This window comes from Argentina silus (genome assembly GCF_951799395.1).
Source record: "Argentina silus genome assembly, chromosome: 11".
NCBI lineage: Eukaryota > Metazoa > Chordata > Actinopteri > Argentiniformes > Argentinidae > Argentina > Argentina silus.
The window spans coordinates 4,405,135-4,422,516 of NC_139665.1; the positions used below are offsets into that span (position 1 = coordinate 4,405,135).

Here is a 17,382-nt window from a genome sequence, read left to right on the forward strand (position 1 = left end):
CTGACCTCATGGCCATCGGTTGCCTCATATGCCTCTGTGGGGGGAGGCAGTGGGAGTGTTGGGGTCAGCAAACCAACGTTTGTGTAAATCATACGTTCTGCCCTGGGTGTGGAGATGAGTAGACTGTCTGTGGTCGGGGTCAGAAATAGATGATGACGGCAGCCAACTGGGCCTCTTTTGTGGACCTCATCAAGTCACTGCTGTCGAGAACCGGAATCTTCCGGAACCTTCTTCCAGATATGTCTCATCCTGTTTTCATAAGCTTATGATCTCTCCTGTTCACATACCAGTTGTACATCCTGTCTGATTACCACAGGCTAGAGTAAAAGAGAGCCTGAGATGATATCAACCTTTAACCGTCCCAACTGTCTGAGCTGCAGCGTGCAGACAAATGGGTAATGAGGACAGCTTTCTTCATGTGTAGAGAGGTCAGTCCCCTGCTGCAGAGGAACACAAGGTTAACATTATGTCATTATGGGAGAATCACAGGGTAATTAATTGGACAGTGCTTGCTCTGTACTGCTCACTGCACTTAAACTGAAGACGCACAGATCTACAGAAATCACATACACACACACACAAAAATATACACGCCCGCACGCGCACACACACACACACACACACACACACACACACTACACATCATACCAGAAATAGAAAAATGACTGCAAAGCTGTATAAAACACATACTGAGCGGGTGTCAAATTATGTTTTCTGTGAAAGTCACACTAAAGCCCACCACAGCCAATCTCTTGAGAGGCTTTAGATAACCAGTGCATTCCCTTCCTAATAGGATTAACATTCACATCATTACCTTCATGGTGCAGTTGGAGAGAGTTGTCTACAGCCTTTTTGTGTCATGGCAGGGGATGGGAGGTGACTGGTTGTTGGCGCTCTGCTCTGAGGTGCAGGGACTAGGATCACCCAGCAAGGCTCAGCCCCAACAGAGACAGGATTAGAGATTAGTAGAGACACACACACCCAGGCGTCAATAAAGACATAATCTGGGTATGGTGTATTTTGAGCATGCAATTTTTAGGGTAATATCTCTCTCTCGCTCTATCTCTCTCTCTCTCTCTCTCTCTCTCTCTCTCTCTCTCTTGATCTCTCTCTCTCTCTCTCTCTCTCTCTCTCTCTCTCTCTCTCTCTTGATCTCTCTCTCTCTCTCTCTCTTGATCTCTGTAGCAGTAAGTAATGTGATGTAAGCCCAGGAATTCTAAAGTTCACACAAGACAGGCCTAACGGAATGAAACACTCCTCAAGCTGAGCTTTACCTTCAAGACCTTACACTGCTCCTCTATTTAGTCAGCTTGACGAGCAAATCAGAGGCTGCTCCTGTGTTTTGGCAACACGTGCAGGGTGGAAGCAGTAGGTTCAGTGCTGGGTCACAGGAGAGGGAGCCCTGCTTCAGAAGCATGGGCTCATTGTTGTTATTCGGAGAAAAACAGGCCATGTCCTCTCCAGGTCAGTGGCTGCCCCCTCACTAGGCCCTCCCTCTCTCCTGGAGAGTTATTGTAGATCCCCAGGTCAATGAGAACTTCCTGCTCCACGGAGAGGGGCCTGCCTGCTGGAACGGGATGCTGAGTTTTATAGCCCTGGAGTCATAAATACCTCCACTGTGTTAGTATCAGCCAGTGTGTGTTCAGCGAGGGAGCATCCCACCCAGAGCATACACATATATTTACTCTTATGTAAACACACACACACACACACACACACACACATTGAATTCACTATCTGTCTCACGCATTCATTGTCTGTTTTCAGAATAATCCATTCTGTGTGTGTGTGTGTGTAGAGAGAGAGAGAGAGTGAGAGAGAGAGAGAGAGAGATGGAGATAGAAAGGGAGAGGGAGAGAAGGAAGGAGGGAGAGTAAGAGAAAGACGTATTGGTATAGGTATACTTACACCTGGGCCACACACCTGTGGTGGCTGATACAAGGCTTTTATAGCCAAAGGTCCACTGGATCGAGTTCCATTCAGGTGGTGGAACAGCTTTTCGTGGCCTGAGGTGAGATATACTATACTGTGTGTGTTCTATATTGTTCTGCTTGAAGACCTTGAATAACAGTGACTACGAAGAACGAACAGAATCAGGCTTAAAGAGGACAAGGACATATCTCGTATGTCCTTGTCATATCTCGTATGTCCTTGTCATATTTCGTATGTCCTAACGTATCTGTAATTCAGATGAGGGCGCTCCTGATGTGTTATTCGTGTTTGCCAAATTAAAAAAAAGTGTCTATTATCAAAATACCTGGCTTCTCACTTATGAGAAGTAGGCCGAGTCTTGCGGGTGGGAAATCAATCAACACTAAAATGTAGCCAGAAGAAATTCATCCAAAACACGTTTTTTGAAGGATTAAACCTTGCCAGTCCTCTGTGTGGTCTCCAAACCTTTCTGGTGTCTCTACGGTGTCTTGTTTATCTAGTTGTGTTTATTTACAGTCTCTCAGTCAGATGCTACTGACATCTGTTGCTGTAGGACTCAATACCCCTCATGGCTTCTCACAGGGGGAGGACTAGGCCAAGCCTCAAAGCCCCAGGCTAGAGTTTAATTCTCCTCTGGGGGTTATGCTAATGCTTGGGGCGAGGGGGGATAAGATGCTGGGGTAGGGGTGGGGGGTGGCAGTCACTGGTGGAGATTCCTTTAGTTCTCCTAAAACTGCTCCTCCCCCTTCAGCTCCCATCTGTTCTGAGGTGGAGGTTGGGTGTGAATGACAAACACAACAGCCAAACATCTCAGCAACTCATACAGACCTTCCCTAACCCTAACCCTAACCCTTTACCTACTCTCTTTTGTCAAATGCATCTTTTAACTATTATAAACATTTCTTTGAGCGTCTACCTAAAACATGTAAGGATAGACTTACAAGACTTAAACAGGTGCTTTGTTTGTATAGTGCAGCCCCTTCCCCCCTTGACCTCAATGAGGTGGATACAGAAAACAATGGAGATATCCCCGCCAATTAAATTAAGCCCATATCAGGCCGTGGGATCTCCATGCTAAAGACATGCTAATTGCGGAGCTAAAGTCAATGCAGGTGTGCATCACAAAACACAGAGGCCTCCTTAAGGCAGTTTCCTCTCAGATCACGTTAGTAATGGGATTGAAATGAAGCTGTGCATTTTACTCTCAATGACTCATTTACACCTCCTGTCATTTTCTCCCTTTCCTCATTTAGCGGTGAGGGGACGTGCTGGAGAGGAGGCTTAGCATTATCACACAGAATTTATTAACACCAGCGTATCATATTACCACTGCTAGACGGTGGCCTTTTATACCAGGGAATACCAGCACTGACACATTTTCATGTCTACAGTCTGATTTATAATTCGTAGGGAAACATTTAATCTCCCATGGCTGTGTGGGAATGTCTTCCTCCGTGGTCGCAGTCTCCCTGTCCTTCCTGTCCTTCCTATCTCATCAGCACATCCTCAGCTCCTCTCCTTCATCCTGCTTGGCAGTTCCTCCTTGGATTTCTGTGCTCGCTGGAATTCCAGAAAAGGTTTTCCGCTCTCAACCCCCCTCCCCTTTTTCTCCTCTTGTGTAACTCCTTATGTGTGGACCTGGCAGAGATTTGGGGGTGGGGGGGTGGGGTATGTCTTATGTCCTATGGCTTACGTCCTATGTTTTATGGCACATGTCTTATGTCTTATTTACTATGGCTTATGTATTATGTCTTATGTCGTATGTCTTATTTCCTATGGTTTAAGTCCAATGTCTTATGTCATATGTCTTATGTCTTATGTCTTATTTACTATATCTTATGTATTATGTCTTATGTCTTATGTCTTATGTCATATGTCATGGTGCCTGTTGTACCCTGTTCCAACTGCTGCATTAAACGCAAAAGAGAATGGCCACTCTACACATCAAGAGAACGTATCCAAACACTGTAGGGTTGGCGATCACCATTTTCATTGGAGTGAGTAAGGAGGCCAACATGAGTCGAAGGGAGAGAGAGATGGGATGATTGTGAAAGAATAGTGCGCATGAAAAAGGACAAGAGAGCGACTGAGGCGAAGGCAGACAGGCAAAAGCCATTTATCTAGCTGAGTGTTGATAGCTGGCGAAGCAGAGAAGGGGGAGGGAGGGGGGCTCTTCCCGTGGAGAGGGTCAGTCTGGAGACTGTGAGGAGGTTGACCACGCTGTTGGATGAGGCCTCAGCTACCAGACCAAGAGCATATGGTCCCTCTCACCCGCACAGTCCTGCTCACACGCCTGTGTGTCCCATGTGTGCTGCTGGGTCAACCGCTGTTACCAAAGCAGAGGTCAAGTTCACTGGCTCTCCCCGGTGGCTCTTAGTCTGAGTTACGATTACTGTAACTTGATTTACAACCATTTGTTCTTTAGGAAGGTCATTCACAAATCTCCTCCATCGGGTTCAGTTTTGTGCTTTTTTTTTTGTCCCGCTTCTTTCAAGGATGTTTTTGCTTCTTTTAATTCTGCCTCCACAGACCTTTTCCAGCTGTTCCTGTAACCTCTTCAATGAAATAATGTCTACAGCTTCAGGGCTGAGTGAGTGTGGAGCAAAAACTCAGGCCAATGATGTTTCTATTACACAACAATCGGACAGTTTGAGGTTGATCCGAAGAAGATTTGGGTTGAAGGCATAGAACAGATGGGTCTGGAAACATAGTAGAGTATCTTTCTCGTCAAGGAGAACAAATCCCACCTTTTCTCTGTGAGAACCCCAGGCCTTATGTTTGGAAGCCCCATCCAGAGGGTGATAGAAAGTGGCCAAATGTGAAGGTGTTTCAGTGGTGAGGTGAGGGTGAGGACACCTGGCCAGGCTCACAGGGTGTCAGGCAGAGGGGGGAGGGGGGAGGGGTTCTCCCCCCAGAGTGTTTAGGTGTAGACCATTCCATTCCATATGAGCTCAGTGTCCCCTTCAAAGGAGGCCGAGGGTGTGAGATAGATGAGGGCTTGTTAAATGTAGGAAACAGCTGACAGTCATCAATTAGTGCCCTGTCAGTTGGTGGCACAATAAGCATAAATCTAATTATTTGAGCATTGTGTTGGTGATGTGGTTTCAAATTAGTGGAAAGGCAGACAGAGGAATGAGATTCACACACAACCATGGTCTTTGTATCCTGTTATGTTCGCGTGGTTTTGTACTTGGGGCGCATGATAGACATCCCCCCTCCCCAGCCTGATCATCATCATCATCATCATCATCATCATCATCATCATCACCCAGATTCCAAGGAGCTATTTTTGAATAGCAACCTCCTTTCTCCATCTTGAAGCATCTTGGCTTCATCAGCTGAAGCTGAAAGGATGACCCAGGAAGAGACCAGACCCAAAGTACACAGTGATGTCAAGCTAGGTGTCATACGCCCAAGTGTTTTGGCACCTCTGTCCCCTGCGCTTTTGACACTTCTCTGGGAATTGGCAAGGCAAGACTTCCATTTGGATGTTTTTCTGGTCAAATAAACACTCATTCTCCCCACTTTATTTCACGGTGTAAGCAGCTGTTAGTGTGTGTGTGTGTGTGTGTGTGTGTGTGTGTGTGTGAGTGTGTGTGTGTGTGTGTGTGTGAGTGTGAACCTATCAAACATAAAACCTATGGTGCACTATTATTGTGTTTCAATGGAAACGCGTTCACAGCTTGTAGTGTCCCCTAGTGGTAGAAATACAATGGTAAGGGATGTTTAATAAAGCTATAGGTCGCTGGAATGGCATAGGAACGACCTCTTCTAGGGCTCAACCTCCGACTCGTAGAGTTAGTCAAGGACCTATGAGAGTGGTCTCTTGCTAAGACTCTGTAAATAAAGTAGTAGTAGAATAGTTTAGAGGAGACTATTCCATAGCCCCTCTTTCCTCTCTCCATCGATTTTCATTTTGCTTTTGTTCTTCCTTTCCTCCTCTGCCGTTATATTGAGCCCACTCATGATCAAGTATGAAATCATGTAAATACTAATACAATGACAGCGAAAGTGGCCTTATTCTAGTGTAATCTGAAAATGTAATCTTAAAAATGATTCAACTTCATCATCCTTATCATCACACACATACACACACACACACACACACACACACACACACACACACACGCGCGCCCATGTATGGGACCGACACGGTTAAAGTCACACTCCCCAACTGCAATGAGAGCAGAATACAGTTGTGAGGACCGCTGGTGGGTTATGTACCAGAAGGTTCTGAGGCCCTGCAGCAGGTTTCATAGCTCACTGGTTCCTTGGGGCTTACAGACCCTTGAAAGAGGTGCAGACTTGTAGACTGTGTAAGGAGATGTTCAGTGTGATATGGAGTCTATAATAGGCTCACAGGAATGACAGCCATGTTGCTTTGGGCTACAAAACACTCCACATTCATTTGGAAAACAGCAGTAATGCCCATATAAGGACACAAGATTTATTACACCCATGAGAGAGGATGACAGGATTACAAACCCCATACAGTACTGGACGTGTACTGCATCTGCCTGTCAAAGTACCGTATAGAGTCATATGAGACCACACACAAAGCCATTACTGCAAGATTTATTAACTCACACACACATTCACACATGCTCAGACACACTCAAACACACATTTAGGGGCAGCAGAGTGGAACATCCAGGTGCAAGCTACACCCAAATACAGTAGTAGTGCATTTGTAGAGACATCAGAAGAATGCTGAATGAAAGGTTTGTTAAATAGTTTCCTTTTGATTTGCTTTGAGAATGCTTTGATAGTACCAGTGGTGTCCACTGACCCATTGGTTTTCACGCTCCCTCACAGAGCAACCACGATTCATCAGCCTGTCCACAAAGTTCCTACCAGTGGAGGCTGTTGAAGGTAGAAATCGGAGGGCGGGCTCATTGTAAATCATGGAATGGACGTGTTTGAAAGCATTCCTCATTCCATTCCATGTGTAACAATGAGCCCGTCCTCCGATTTCTACCTCCAACAGCCTCCCCTGGTTCCTACCCATAAGAAAACACGATATTGAGGTGTGACAACAAAATATATTTATCTCACTGTATACAGGTGTGCAAGCTGAAGTCAAAGTATCATTGATTAAACACAATATTCACCGTTAATATTCATGATGCTGTTAATGACAACGTTTCCCCGCAAAAGACAATACCGGTCACAGTATACACAACACCACAGTGTATACACAACAGTCACCGTCATTTTTGTTGAAGGGAAACCCACATGCTGTGCAAAATTATAATCATACAGTCCAGATGGACCAGATGAACATAGGAGGTATATACTATAAATCCATGTGTGACAGTAAAAAAAGGAAACACTCATCGAAACACTCATCGAAAAAATAAAAAACCATCATCATTGAATCTCAGAGTCCATTACGGAAGGGGGCCGGGAGAGCATGAGGAGTTCAGGAGGAGAGGCGCTCAGCTGGGGAGGGGGTGGGGTGGTAAACGAGGCTGCAGGTACAGTACTGTACACAGAGGGATGAGGAAGAGGAGGAAGAGGAGGAGGGCCACGGGGTGGTTCGGTTGGATGAAGGTGTTCAGTTCTCCTCACAGTTTGTAGGCTGTAAGGGAACCACCAGGTAAACAACAGCTGATATCCTCTCAATGTCATCCGTTATGTCATCCATTCCTTCTCTCTGCTCTGTGTTGTATCTGGTCTTCTTTACATGGTTCTGACTGAGGAGGCTGCAGGGTCAGGTGGTGTCAGTTTGGGGGGGAGGGGTGGGGTGTTGTTGGTGTGTGTGCGTGTGTGTGTGTGTGTGTGTGTGTGTGTGTGTGTGTGTGTGTGTGTGTGTGTGTGTGTGTGTGTGTGGCCTCTCCATCATGGTCAGGTGCAGGTGTCCGGTGGTGGGGTAGCTGGATGGGGAGGCTCTCACCAACACTTAGCCAGGGGGACCAGGGATGACGGTTTGATCCTCCTGCTGGGACTGAAGATGTCCTTGACCTCAGTCTCCAGCCTTACCCCAGGAACCTTGAAGACTGATACAGCTGAAAGACAAGAGAGACACAGGGAGAGAACTCTTACAATTACTTTTAATTTCCACAAAAAAATATCAAATCTGGCTGTGGTAGTTTATGACTAACTTTTTTATGAAAACTCTTGAGTAATATGTTGTAGAGAGATAAGAGAAGAGAAGAAAATTGAGGATTGAGTGGGTGAGAGAGGCTGACAGTGATCAGAACTACCCGTCTTCTCTGTGCTGTCAACATAATAATCACAGAGTAACTGCCGGTAACTGCCAGTGCCAAGACATGGGGTTTCCGTATGGGCTGGCATCATTAAAATAAGTGAATTATTGAGCCCTCCCCTCGCCAAACCCCCCCCCCCCCCCTCCCCCCTCTCCAATCTCTCGCTCGTTTTCTCTCTCATTCCCCATCTTTCTTCTCTCCTGAGTCTTTCTCATGTCTGTTCATCTCCTCCTGCTCTGTCTGTCTCTCCCCCACTGTCTCCTCTCTTTGTCTGTGAATACATGCAGAGTAAGAGCAGTAATGATGGTTCATTATCCCAACACTGGCAGTCTGCACGGCAGCGTGTGTGTGTCTCCATGTGGTACACGTCCTGCCGGAGACCGCACTGCTTGTCCAGATCAGACGCAACATCCCAACAGGCCATGCCCATATAATGAATAGAATTGTTGGTATATACTAATCTACCACGGGCTCTCTCTCATTCCTGCTAACTGTACATCATTTATCCATTTCCAAACACCTTTGAAAAGCACACTGCCAGACAAGTAGACAGGTGAGAAGACTTCAAATGCTATGCGACTTTGCTTACTTCTACATTCATCTTCAGATTTAGAAACTGTATTTAGCCACAGGAGAGCCGGAGAGACAGTCTGATCTTTTCAAAGGGACCATCTGTGCACAGTAGGAAGCCCGTGTCTTTAATCATGCGTTTTCGGAGTATGTGACACTCCAGCACCGTGTAGTTTAGTGCAACGAAGCGTCAGCCTCTATCGGCGGGACCAAGAGTGTGTAATGACAGAGCTTTTTGGATGAATAAGATCCCAGAGAGACAGAGAAGGAGAGAAACACACACAAGCATATGAAGTATGAACACACACGCACGCACGCACGCACACACACACACACACACACACACACACACACACACACACACACACACACACACACACACACACACACACACACACGCACACACACACACACACTAAGACAAGCAAAGCAAAGCAAACACAGATGATCATCCACAGTAAACCATCTTCTAATGGTTAGACCACATTATGCTGCTGTTCTGTGATGTATCACTGTTGCAGCACTGTCACAGAAAAACAACATGTCTGCTCTCATCGCCCTGACGTCTTATTTGTAGTAAACACTGCGGTTACTGTCATGTAGCTGCATGACGGGGGGTGGCAGGGTGTTGAAATACGGGTGCTGCATTGCATCCTGGGCCGAAATGCGATCCCGCGGGACAGTCCTCAGCATCTGCTGGGCCAGGTCCTCTGTCTTGTAGGGCAACTGGGACAGCCTGCAGGAAGAGCACACTGGGTCACTGTCACACTCACACAAACACACACAGTGACTAACGTAAGCCGCTTCGATCAAACGATCCGATCGCAACGTTGGCGATAAATGAGCGAGACTGAAGTGAGGATGAATAAAGACGTCGTTGGCGTCTCCTGCCTGTCAGACGAGCGTCAGTCCACGCAGGGCCAGTCAATCACACGCCATCTACCAGACATCAACCTACACTGCCTCTCCTCAGACAGATTCATTAGCTCAAGCCTGCCGGCACGGCTCTGTCCCCTCTGCTTTGTGTTCCACACTGTCTCGCTGAATTAACTTTTCATTTCACAATTTAATTATCTGTTATTTTTTGCCTGTGTGCGTTTCTCTTGCAGTGTCCCTGCATTGGGAGAAGAGAGTGTTTGGTCTCACCAGGGGGGCCATTTAATTAAATCTATGGCTTGAACAGGGAAGAGGGGGGGGACGAGTCCCATTCATCAATCTTGAATAGACCTGCATTAAAAATCCAAGCCAAACTCCCCTGAGTCTCCCTCCACCACACACTCCCCTTTTTCCTTTTTTCCCCCCTCATTGAGCCTACCCCTTTTTCTCTCTCCTGCCCTTCTCTCTCTACTATCTCTCCCTTTCCCATGTGCTGAGCTGCAGGACTGACTTTGATGACCACAAGAATTCTCCTTCTCTGATGGTTCCTCTCTCATTTTCTCCCCCCCCCCCCTCTGTCTCTCTCTCCCTCTCTCTCTTTTGAATAAGTAGTAAATCTTTATTCATGGTAATGAAATGTTTATCTTATTTCAGTCTCATATTAATGTTTTACACTAGGTTACAGTGGTTTGCTACAGGCTATTGGATGTGTCTAATATTTGTTGTGGCAACGAGTCAGAGACTACTTCAGACATCCTATGGCCGGTACCCCTCTCCCCCTCTCCCCCCCTCTCTCCCCCTCTCTCCCCCTCTCTCCCCCTGTGTGGGGGCACAGGAACAGAGCTGTGTAGGGTCAGGTGTCACCATGTTGGTAGGGAGGGGGAAACTCCACTTGCCAGACAAAGAATCTCCTGTTACCACATGGCTACCCACCTCTGGCCATACACTCTACCCCCCCCCCCCCCCCCCCAGCCCGAGGCAATGGAATGGGCAAACACAGCCGCCCAAAGGATCTATTCCATACTGTACACACACACACACACAGACACACATCCCAACTTCACTACCTTACACTGGAGCTGAGTAAGGTAGCAAACTAGTGCATTTACACAAACATACAGGACACAGACACATACAAACATTACACAAACATTATCAAAGACACTTTTAAGACGTTAAGACATTTATATACCATAACATTGAAGCACCTTTAAATTGAACAAACTGATTAACTTTACCTTTTCCAAACACTCCTGAATTGCTGTGGCTCACAATGAAGGAACCAATCTAGAGAAGAGTAGACATGCACAATCAGGTCAAGACATTTTTCGGGAGCTTTTGTAATATGTAAACAAAGAATATGTCATCACCATCTCATATATAACTTGAGAGATGGCATGACACCTTTTTTAAAGCATATATTTGAACTGCAATATTTCCAGGTCAACTCCTTGCATGCCGTGTAATGTGGAATATAAGCAGGCATCAAAACTCTGCTACAAAGAAAGCCAAGGTTGTAAGAACAAAAACCCTTTAGATGAAGTTGTGATGTAGTCAGCCAAAAAACAACAAAGAACAAATGTCTGTGTGAAGAAGACCTGTTCTTTTCTTTAGGATGATTAATGCCGTAGCTATGACGTCCTGGCGGCAACACTGAGTCAAACACATGCTTTGGCACTTGTGATCTCAATTTGTGGTTTCTGGGCTCTCTCGTAGAGCTTTAATGAGAGCACAGCATTTTTAATAGTTTCAATAGTCAGTTTTTAGGACAGCTCTATAGTCTTGATTTCAGAGAGGAATGGCTTGGATAAAGATTCAGCGAATTTAAAAATGTCTCAATCTCATATTGGGGGAATTCTCCGGGGTGCACACACATACACACTTACACACATACACACTTACACACATAGACAGACTTCAGAGACACTCTGTATCGTACACACAAACAATAATTAAAACACGAACAATTTTCCTGGCCAGGTCATTCGGTTTTTCCAGCCATTGAATCCCCCCATGCCCTCTACTGTGTGCTGGCCACCCGCTCTGCCCTGCTGAAAGCTGCCTGAGCAGGCCTCTATTGCTCCATTCAGGTCCCACATCTGGAGAGGCCCAGCTGTGCCAGCAGTCAGGGGGCCAGGTCGGGAAGCAACCGGGAGGGGGGTGGGGGAGAGACCCTGAACCATACCCACATGGGTCTCTCCAACATGGGTGTCCTAAACCCCACTTTAACAAGCCCACGCGCTAACACACACACACACACACGCACACGCACACACGCACACACACACACACACACACACACACACACACACACACACGCACACACACACACACACACACACACACTCCAGTTTAGCTGTTTATGTCAGCTCCTGCTCTGTCCCGAATGCAGAGTGGTATGTTTGAGTCTGTCAGAGGGGTGCTAAGTCCACCCACCCTCCATGCCCACCCACACAGGGGAGCTGGCTCAGCCGCCCGTCCGCCCGCCCGCCCGCCCGTCCGCCCGCCCGCCTGTCCGTCATTTCATAGCCTCCACGCTCTGTTTACTTTCTACATGTTTTATGCAAAACGTTTCTCCTTCACTGCCAAGCCCCCTACCCATCCTCTTCCCACACAGATGTCACAGTCCTTATTGAACTGCATGGGGCACCACAGACTGGAACGCTGTGCAGTAAAGGAATATTAATCTATGCATTTATTCAGCATTTATGAATTTTGTGTTTATTTATTCATATTTGGTGGAGAACTTTTAACTGAGTCTGAGGTTTTAAGTCCTATGGGTCTCATATGGAGAACTGAGCAGAGAGTAATCCGTCTTGTCTCCAACCCAGCCCCAGCACAGTCAAGTTGAGAAACATGTCTGCCTTGAACTCCCTTTGATTCAGCCCATTACTGGAAGAGTAGGGAGATTCAGGCTGAGTCAGGTTCAACTCAGCAGGAGGTTTAACTCTGACGGTTGGAGGAGTTTATAAGACTTACATGCACATACACACACTTGCATGCATGCATGCACGCACACACACACACACACACACACACACACACACACACACACACACACACACACACACACACACACACACACACACACACACACATACAGACCCGTCACCATAGGTGAGTCAGATGTGTGGTGTTCTTTCCTTCCAAAACCACAGTCGAGAGTTCTGAACGTCTTTCTTTTCCTTTATGTCATCATCCTCTCTCAGATCGTAGGCTCGGCGTACACACTGGCTTCTCACGCTGCCATGCCTTCAGCCTCACATCCCCACTCTCCCAACCCTCTTCTTCTTCACAAGGGTCTGTGATGGCTCATTCCTTTCACTTTTACCCCTTTTGCTGTTCTCCAAACACCTTACGATATCCTCCTATGACCTATATGCTCTGAAGCTATTCAATGTAGGAATTGACATGCTGGCTTGAGCTCAAATCAGTGCATTCCATTCTTATCTGCTCATCTTTCGCGAGGGGAGGAGGACAAAGACTGAGACAGGAGGGAAAGTAGGAGAAGACTTGTAGAAATTGGTGAGGCTGTGAAGTACAATTCCATTGTCTTCCAAACAGGTTAATAGTCCTAACTTCCATCCTTAGTGTCACAATTGTGTCCTGGTTTGATTAAAAGGGGTTTCTTCTGCCACAGACCAATACAACCCAATAGCTTGGGTAGTAATGTGCTCTCTCTCATTGCCTACTGGTGCCCCCTAGTGGTTAGATGTAGGCCTCCTGTGATGTGTGTACTATTATTACTTTAGTGGAGTCTAGGTGGCCTAATCTAATCCTTGTCTCTGTGTCCCCTTCCTGACCAGCTCTGTCCTCTCTGTGACCCTGTGTGAAAGCCTGCATTCTCTCACACGCGATGGACTGTTTGGATAGGAGGAAGGAGGAGGGGCAGTAGTGCGTTCACTCTGACCTGGTCTGTAATTGGGCAGTTCGTTCACTCCGGGCCAGCTCTCCTCGGTTGGGACTCCCAGGACCTGCAGACAGGAGACAAGTCAGACAGCAAGGGTCTGAAGCCAACCACAAGCCTTCCTCTGGGCTCTTACTAGTTGTAATGGATCAAGAGAAGACGGAAGCGGAAGAATAGACCACCACACTCACGGCCCATATCTTCTGCAGCTGCTCAAAGACGTCTGCCACCCCAGGAAATGCTGGTGTCCCCTGAAGCATCTCAATGAAAATGCATCCTGCTCCCCTGCAATACGGCAGGGTTGAGAGATTCATTCACTAAACAGTTGAATTTTAGTTTTCTAATAATCCCAATCTTATTATCAATAGTCTACATATCCAACACAAGTTGTGTACAAGTTGGTCCAGTCAAAGTGGGCATAAACAGAGCATAGTAAAGGAGATGTATTCCAAAATATTGCCATGGTAAAACGTTTGAATTGCAAGTAAACAGCTTGTGGCAAACAAATTGGCTCATTGCTTTTAAAGCTCAAATCCTCAGAGAACATGTGGTCCTGATCTCCTATACTTGGAAAGTTAAAATAAAAACCTATCCAAATATCATTAATGCACAGGGTGCTTGCAGGGCAGTGCTCATTCGATTTTTATGTGTTTACCAAAATCCTCCAACTCTCGGGAAAAAATAACTTTCTTCTACAATTCTTTCAAACATTTTGTTTGTTCATTTTTGGAATGGAATCCTCTGGACACACACCATCCACGGGGGCTACCTGAGGTGGACCCAGCAAGACATGCACTAGCATTACACTAATAGCAACCAAATGAGAGCCTTCTATCTTACATCTGGTAGTACTTAGGGCCTTTCTACAGCCAGTGAATATCAGTCACTTGGGGTCTTTTTGTGTAAAACATCTTAAGGGTTTTCTATTTTGCTGTTGTTGAAAAGAACCATTCAGCTCATTAAGACGTATATGGAGGCTGTCCACTCACCAGATGTCCAGTGCAGTGGAGTAGTCAGTGGAGCCTAGAAGCACATCAGGAGGCCGGTACCACAGAGTCACCACCTCAGATGAGTAGGTCTGGCAGGGAATAGATTTGGACCGGGCCAGCCCTGGACACAGGAAGAACCATAGTTATACCATATGGATACCAAAGTTATACCACATATATTGATATAAAGTACATTGCCTGGGAAATCCCTTTTCAACATGTTTACACTGTCTGTAGCTATGTGTAGACCATAGGAGTAGGTAATCACCCACCGAAGTCGGCCAGTTTGAGCTCCCCCAGGTAGCTGATGAGCAGGTTCTGTGGTTTGAGGTCCCGGTGCAGGATCCTCCGGCTGTGGATGTAGGAGAGCCCTCGCAGCAGCTGGAACATGAAGATCTGAGAGGAGGAGGAGGATCAAAGGTGAGCGGTGAAGCGAGAGGTAAAAGGCCTGAGGATGGATGTAAGGGTGAAAGGGGATATGTCTGGTAGCGCAGGTTCTGGATGGAGATTTTATTTTATTTTTATTGCTTTTTTTTTTTGGAATTGCACACACAAAACGTTACGTTAAAATGTCAAAATGTTGTCTAGTCTAAAATGTGAATTGTGAGACAGTAGTAAAAAAAATTTTGTTTGGATGGATGGATGTGGATGATTGTCATGATCATGATCATGGCGTTGGTGCTGATATTCTGTAAAAAGACATAAACATACCCTCACGTTGTAGGAGTGTAGTCCCCCTGGGTGCTGTGTCATGTACTGGGCTAGGTCTGTTTGCTAGAGAGAAAGAGACCGTTTTTCATCGTAACGTTGTGCTAGTTGACTTCTATGCTCTCAGGTGTTATGGTCTGTAAAGTCTGTATGCACTCACCACATACTCAAAGACAAAGGTGAGGGACTCTCTAGTGTGGATGATGTCATGGAGCAGCACGATGTTGGCGTGCTTCAGACCTTTCAGTAGGGAGGCTGCACAGAGACAGAGTTTATACAGACACGGTTTAAAGCAAGCACTGACCCCCCCCTCCCCATCTCACACACACGCACGCACACACACACGCAGGTGCATGCACACACACACACACACACACACACACACACACAGAGTGGTCCTCTGTGGCTCAGTTGGTCGAGCATGGCGCTAACAACGCTTAGGTTGTGGGTTCGATTCCCGTTGGGACCATATATATACTGAAATGTATGCACTCTCTGCAATGTAAGTCGCTTTGGATAAAAGCGTCAGCTAAATGGCATATATACACACACACACACACACACACACACACACATGCACACACACACACACACACCATGGAGAGCTCTCTCTCACCTTCTCGGATGGCAGTGAAGGGTACGCCCTCTTCGGTTTTCATCCGGATCACCTTCAGGGCCACCAGGTGCCCGTTTATCCTGAGGACAAACCAGACTTAAGAGTAAGGGCGTCTCTCAACCAGTGTGAATGCAGTGAAACACAGCTCAGTTACCAGAGATTACAAACCAGGTCATCTGTAACAGAGATCAAAATAGTTGTAAGAGAGAATGAAGTTGACAAAGTTCATGAATGGTTGTCAGGCAAAGCACCCTCTTATCAAAGCATCACAATCTCTTCCCGAAGAACCTCTGCTATCTGCAAGGCTGCTGCAGCCTCATTCTGCTGCTGGCAGCTCCAGTCTTATGGAACTGGACTTTATGACTGTTGATAAACCTTTCCCGCACACTAACGTAACCTCTGGCAGTGTCTACTGTGCGCTGTTTGACCTTATAAAGCGAAACCAGTGTGTTTTATGAGCTCTGGGCTCGTTAGTGTAGAACACAGCAATAAATGTACCCTGAAAAAACCTCTTTCCCTCAGTCAAACAAAGGACAACGTAGATTTGTTTGATCCATAACAGCTGAGATTATCAGTGGACAACAAATGAAAGACATGTCATAGACTGACCTATTGGACATGGCCAGAGTGATGTCATTGCTGACATCTGTCCGAGTGTTGTGTTTAAGTGTCTTAAGTTCTGACCTATTGGACCTGTACTGACCGGCTGATGCCTTTGTAGACTGTGGCGTATGTCCCTTCCCCAAGCTTCTCTAGGTTCAGATAAGAGTTTGCCGTGCCAAATTGCAGGCCGGTTTTCTGTGGAAAGAGGCAGAAGAGGTGCGTGCACACAGCACACCGAGGGAGAGAGAGAGAGAGAGAGAGAGAGAGAGAAAGAGAGAGAGAGAGAAAGAGAGAGAGAGAGAGAGAGAGAGAGAAAGAGAGAGAGAGAGAGAGAGAGAAAGAGAGAGAGAAAGACAGAGAGAGAGAGAGAGAGAGTAGTGTTATATTTATGGCATTTAGCAGACGCCTTTATCCAAAGCGACTTACAACAAATACATTTGTCTAAGTAAATGAATCATCTATCCGTCAGTCACCATAAGAAAAAGTAATCTATGCTAGGACCAGGGGCTATTGTCACAATGCTAGAAGAAAGGAAGATCTTTTTATTTACAGGAGAGATATTGCACGGGGGGGCAGTGGGGATGAAGAGGTCTTTAGGAGGGACAGTTAAGATGCAGCCTATGTGTAGATGTAGCCTGCAGATGTGGTGTTGATCTCCCACACAGTTACAGAGCATATTCCGTGGTATTCACAGTGTTAGGTGTAAGCAGAGGCATGTGTGATGGAGCCACACCCGCCAGTTCGGGGCGGCAGGTGGCCTGGAGGTTAGAGAGGCCGGCCAGCAATCGGAAGGTTGCTGGTTTGATGTGAGCTGGTGACTGGAGGGTTACTGGCATCACATCCAGGTGCCTACCACTGCCGTTGTGCCCTTGAGCAAGGCACTTAACCCCTAACTGCTCCAGGGGCGCCGGAATATGGCTGACCCTGTGCCCAGAGCCCAGAGCTCTGTTCTCCCTGGGGGGTGTGCACGTG

At 46.6% G+C, this 17,382-nt stretch overlaps 1 protein-coding gene across 1 annotated transcript in view; it reads right to left on the minus strand.

Moving 5' to 3' along the window:
* Positions 1-6,880: 6,880 nt before the first annotated feature.
* The window catches only part of cdk15 (cyclin-dependent kinase 15), a gene marked incomplete at its 5' end in the record, with an annotated part of 16,721 nt that continues 6,219 nt past the window's right edge, over positions 6,881-17,382 (minus strand). Inside the window, 11 exons of the mRNA XM_083680425.1 lie at positions 6,881-7,940; positions 9,305-9,447; positions 10,826-10,874; positions 13,498-13,561; positions 13,686-13,779; positions 14,484-14,604; positions 14,756-14,879; positions 15,195-15,257; positions 15,352-15,446; positions 15,808-15,887; positions 16,511-16,605. Of these exons, the coding sequence (XP_083536551.1) occupies positions 7,825-7,940; positions 9,305-9,447; positions 10,826-10,874; positions 13,498-13,561; positions 13,686-13,779; positions 14,484-14,604; positions 14,756-14,879; positions 15,195-15,257; positions 15,352-15,446; positions 15,808-15,887; positions 16,511-16,605 (1,044 nt within the window). The 3' untranslated portion in view covers positions 6,881-7,824. The remainder of the gene's footprint in view (positions 7,941-9,304; positions 9,448-10,825; positions 10,875-13,497; positions 13,562-13,685; positions 13,780-14,483; positions 14,605-14,755; positions 14,880-15,194; positions 15,258-15,351; positions 15,447-15,807; positions 15,888-16,510; positions 16,606-17,382) is intronic.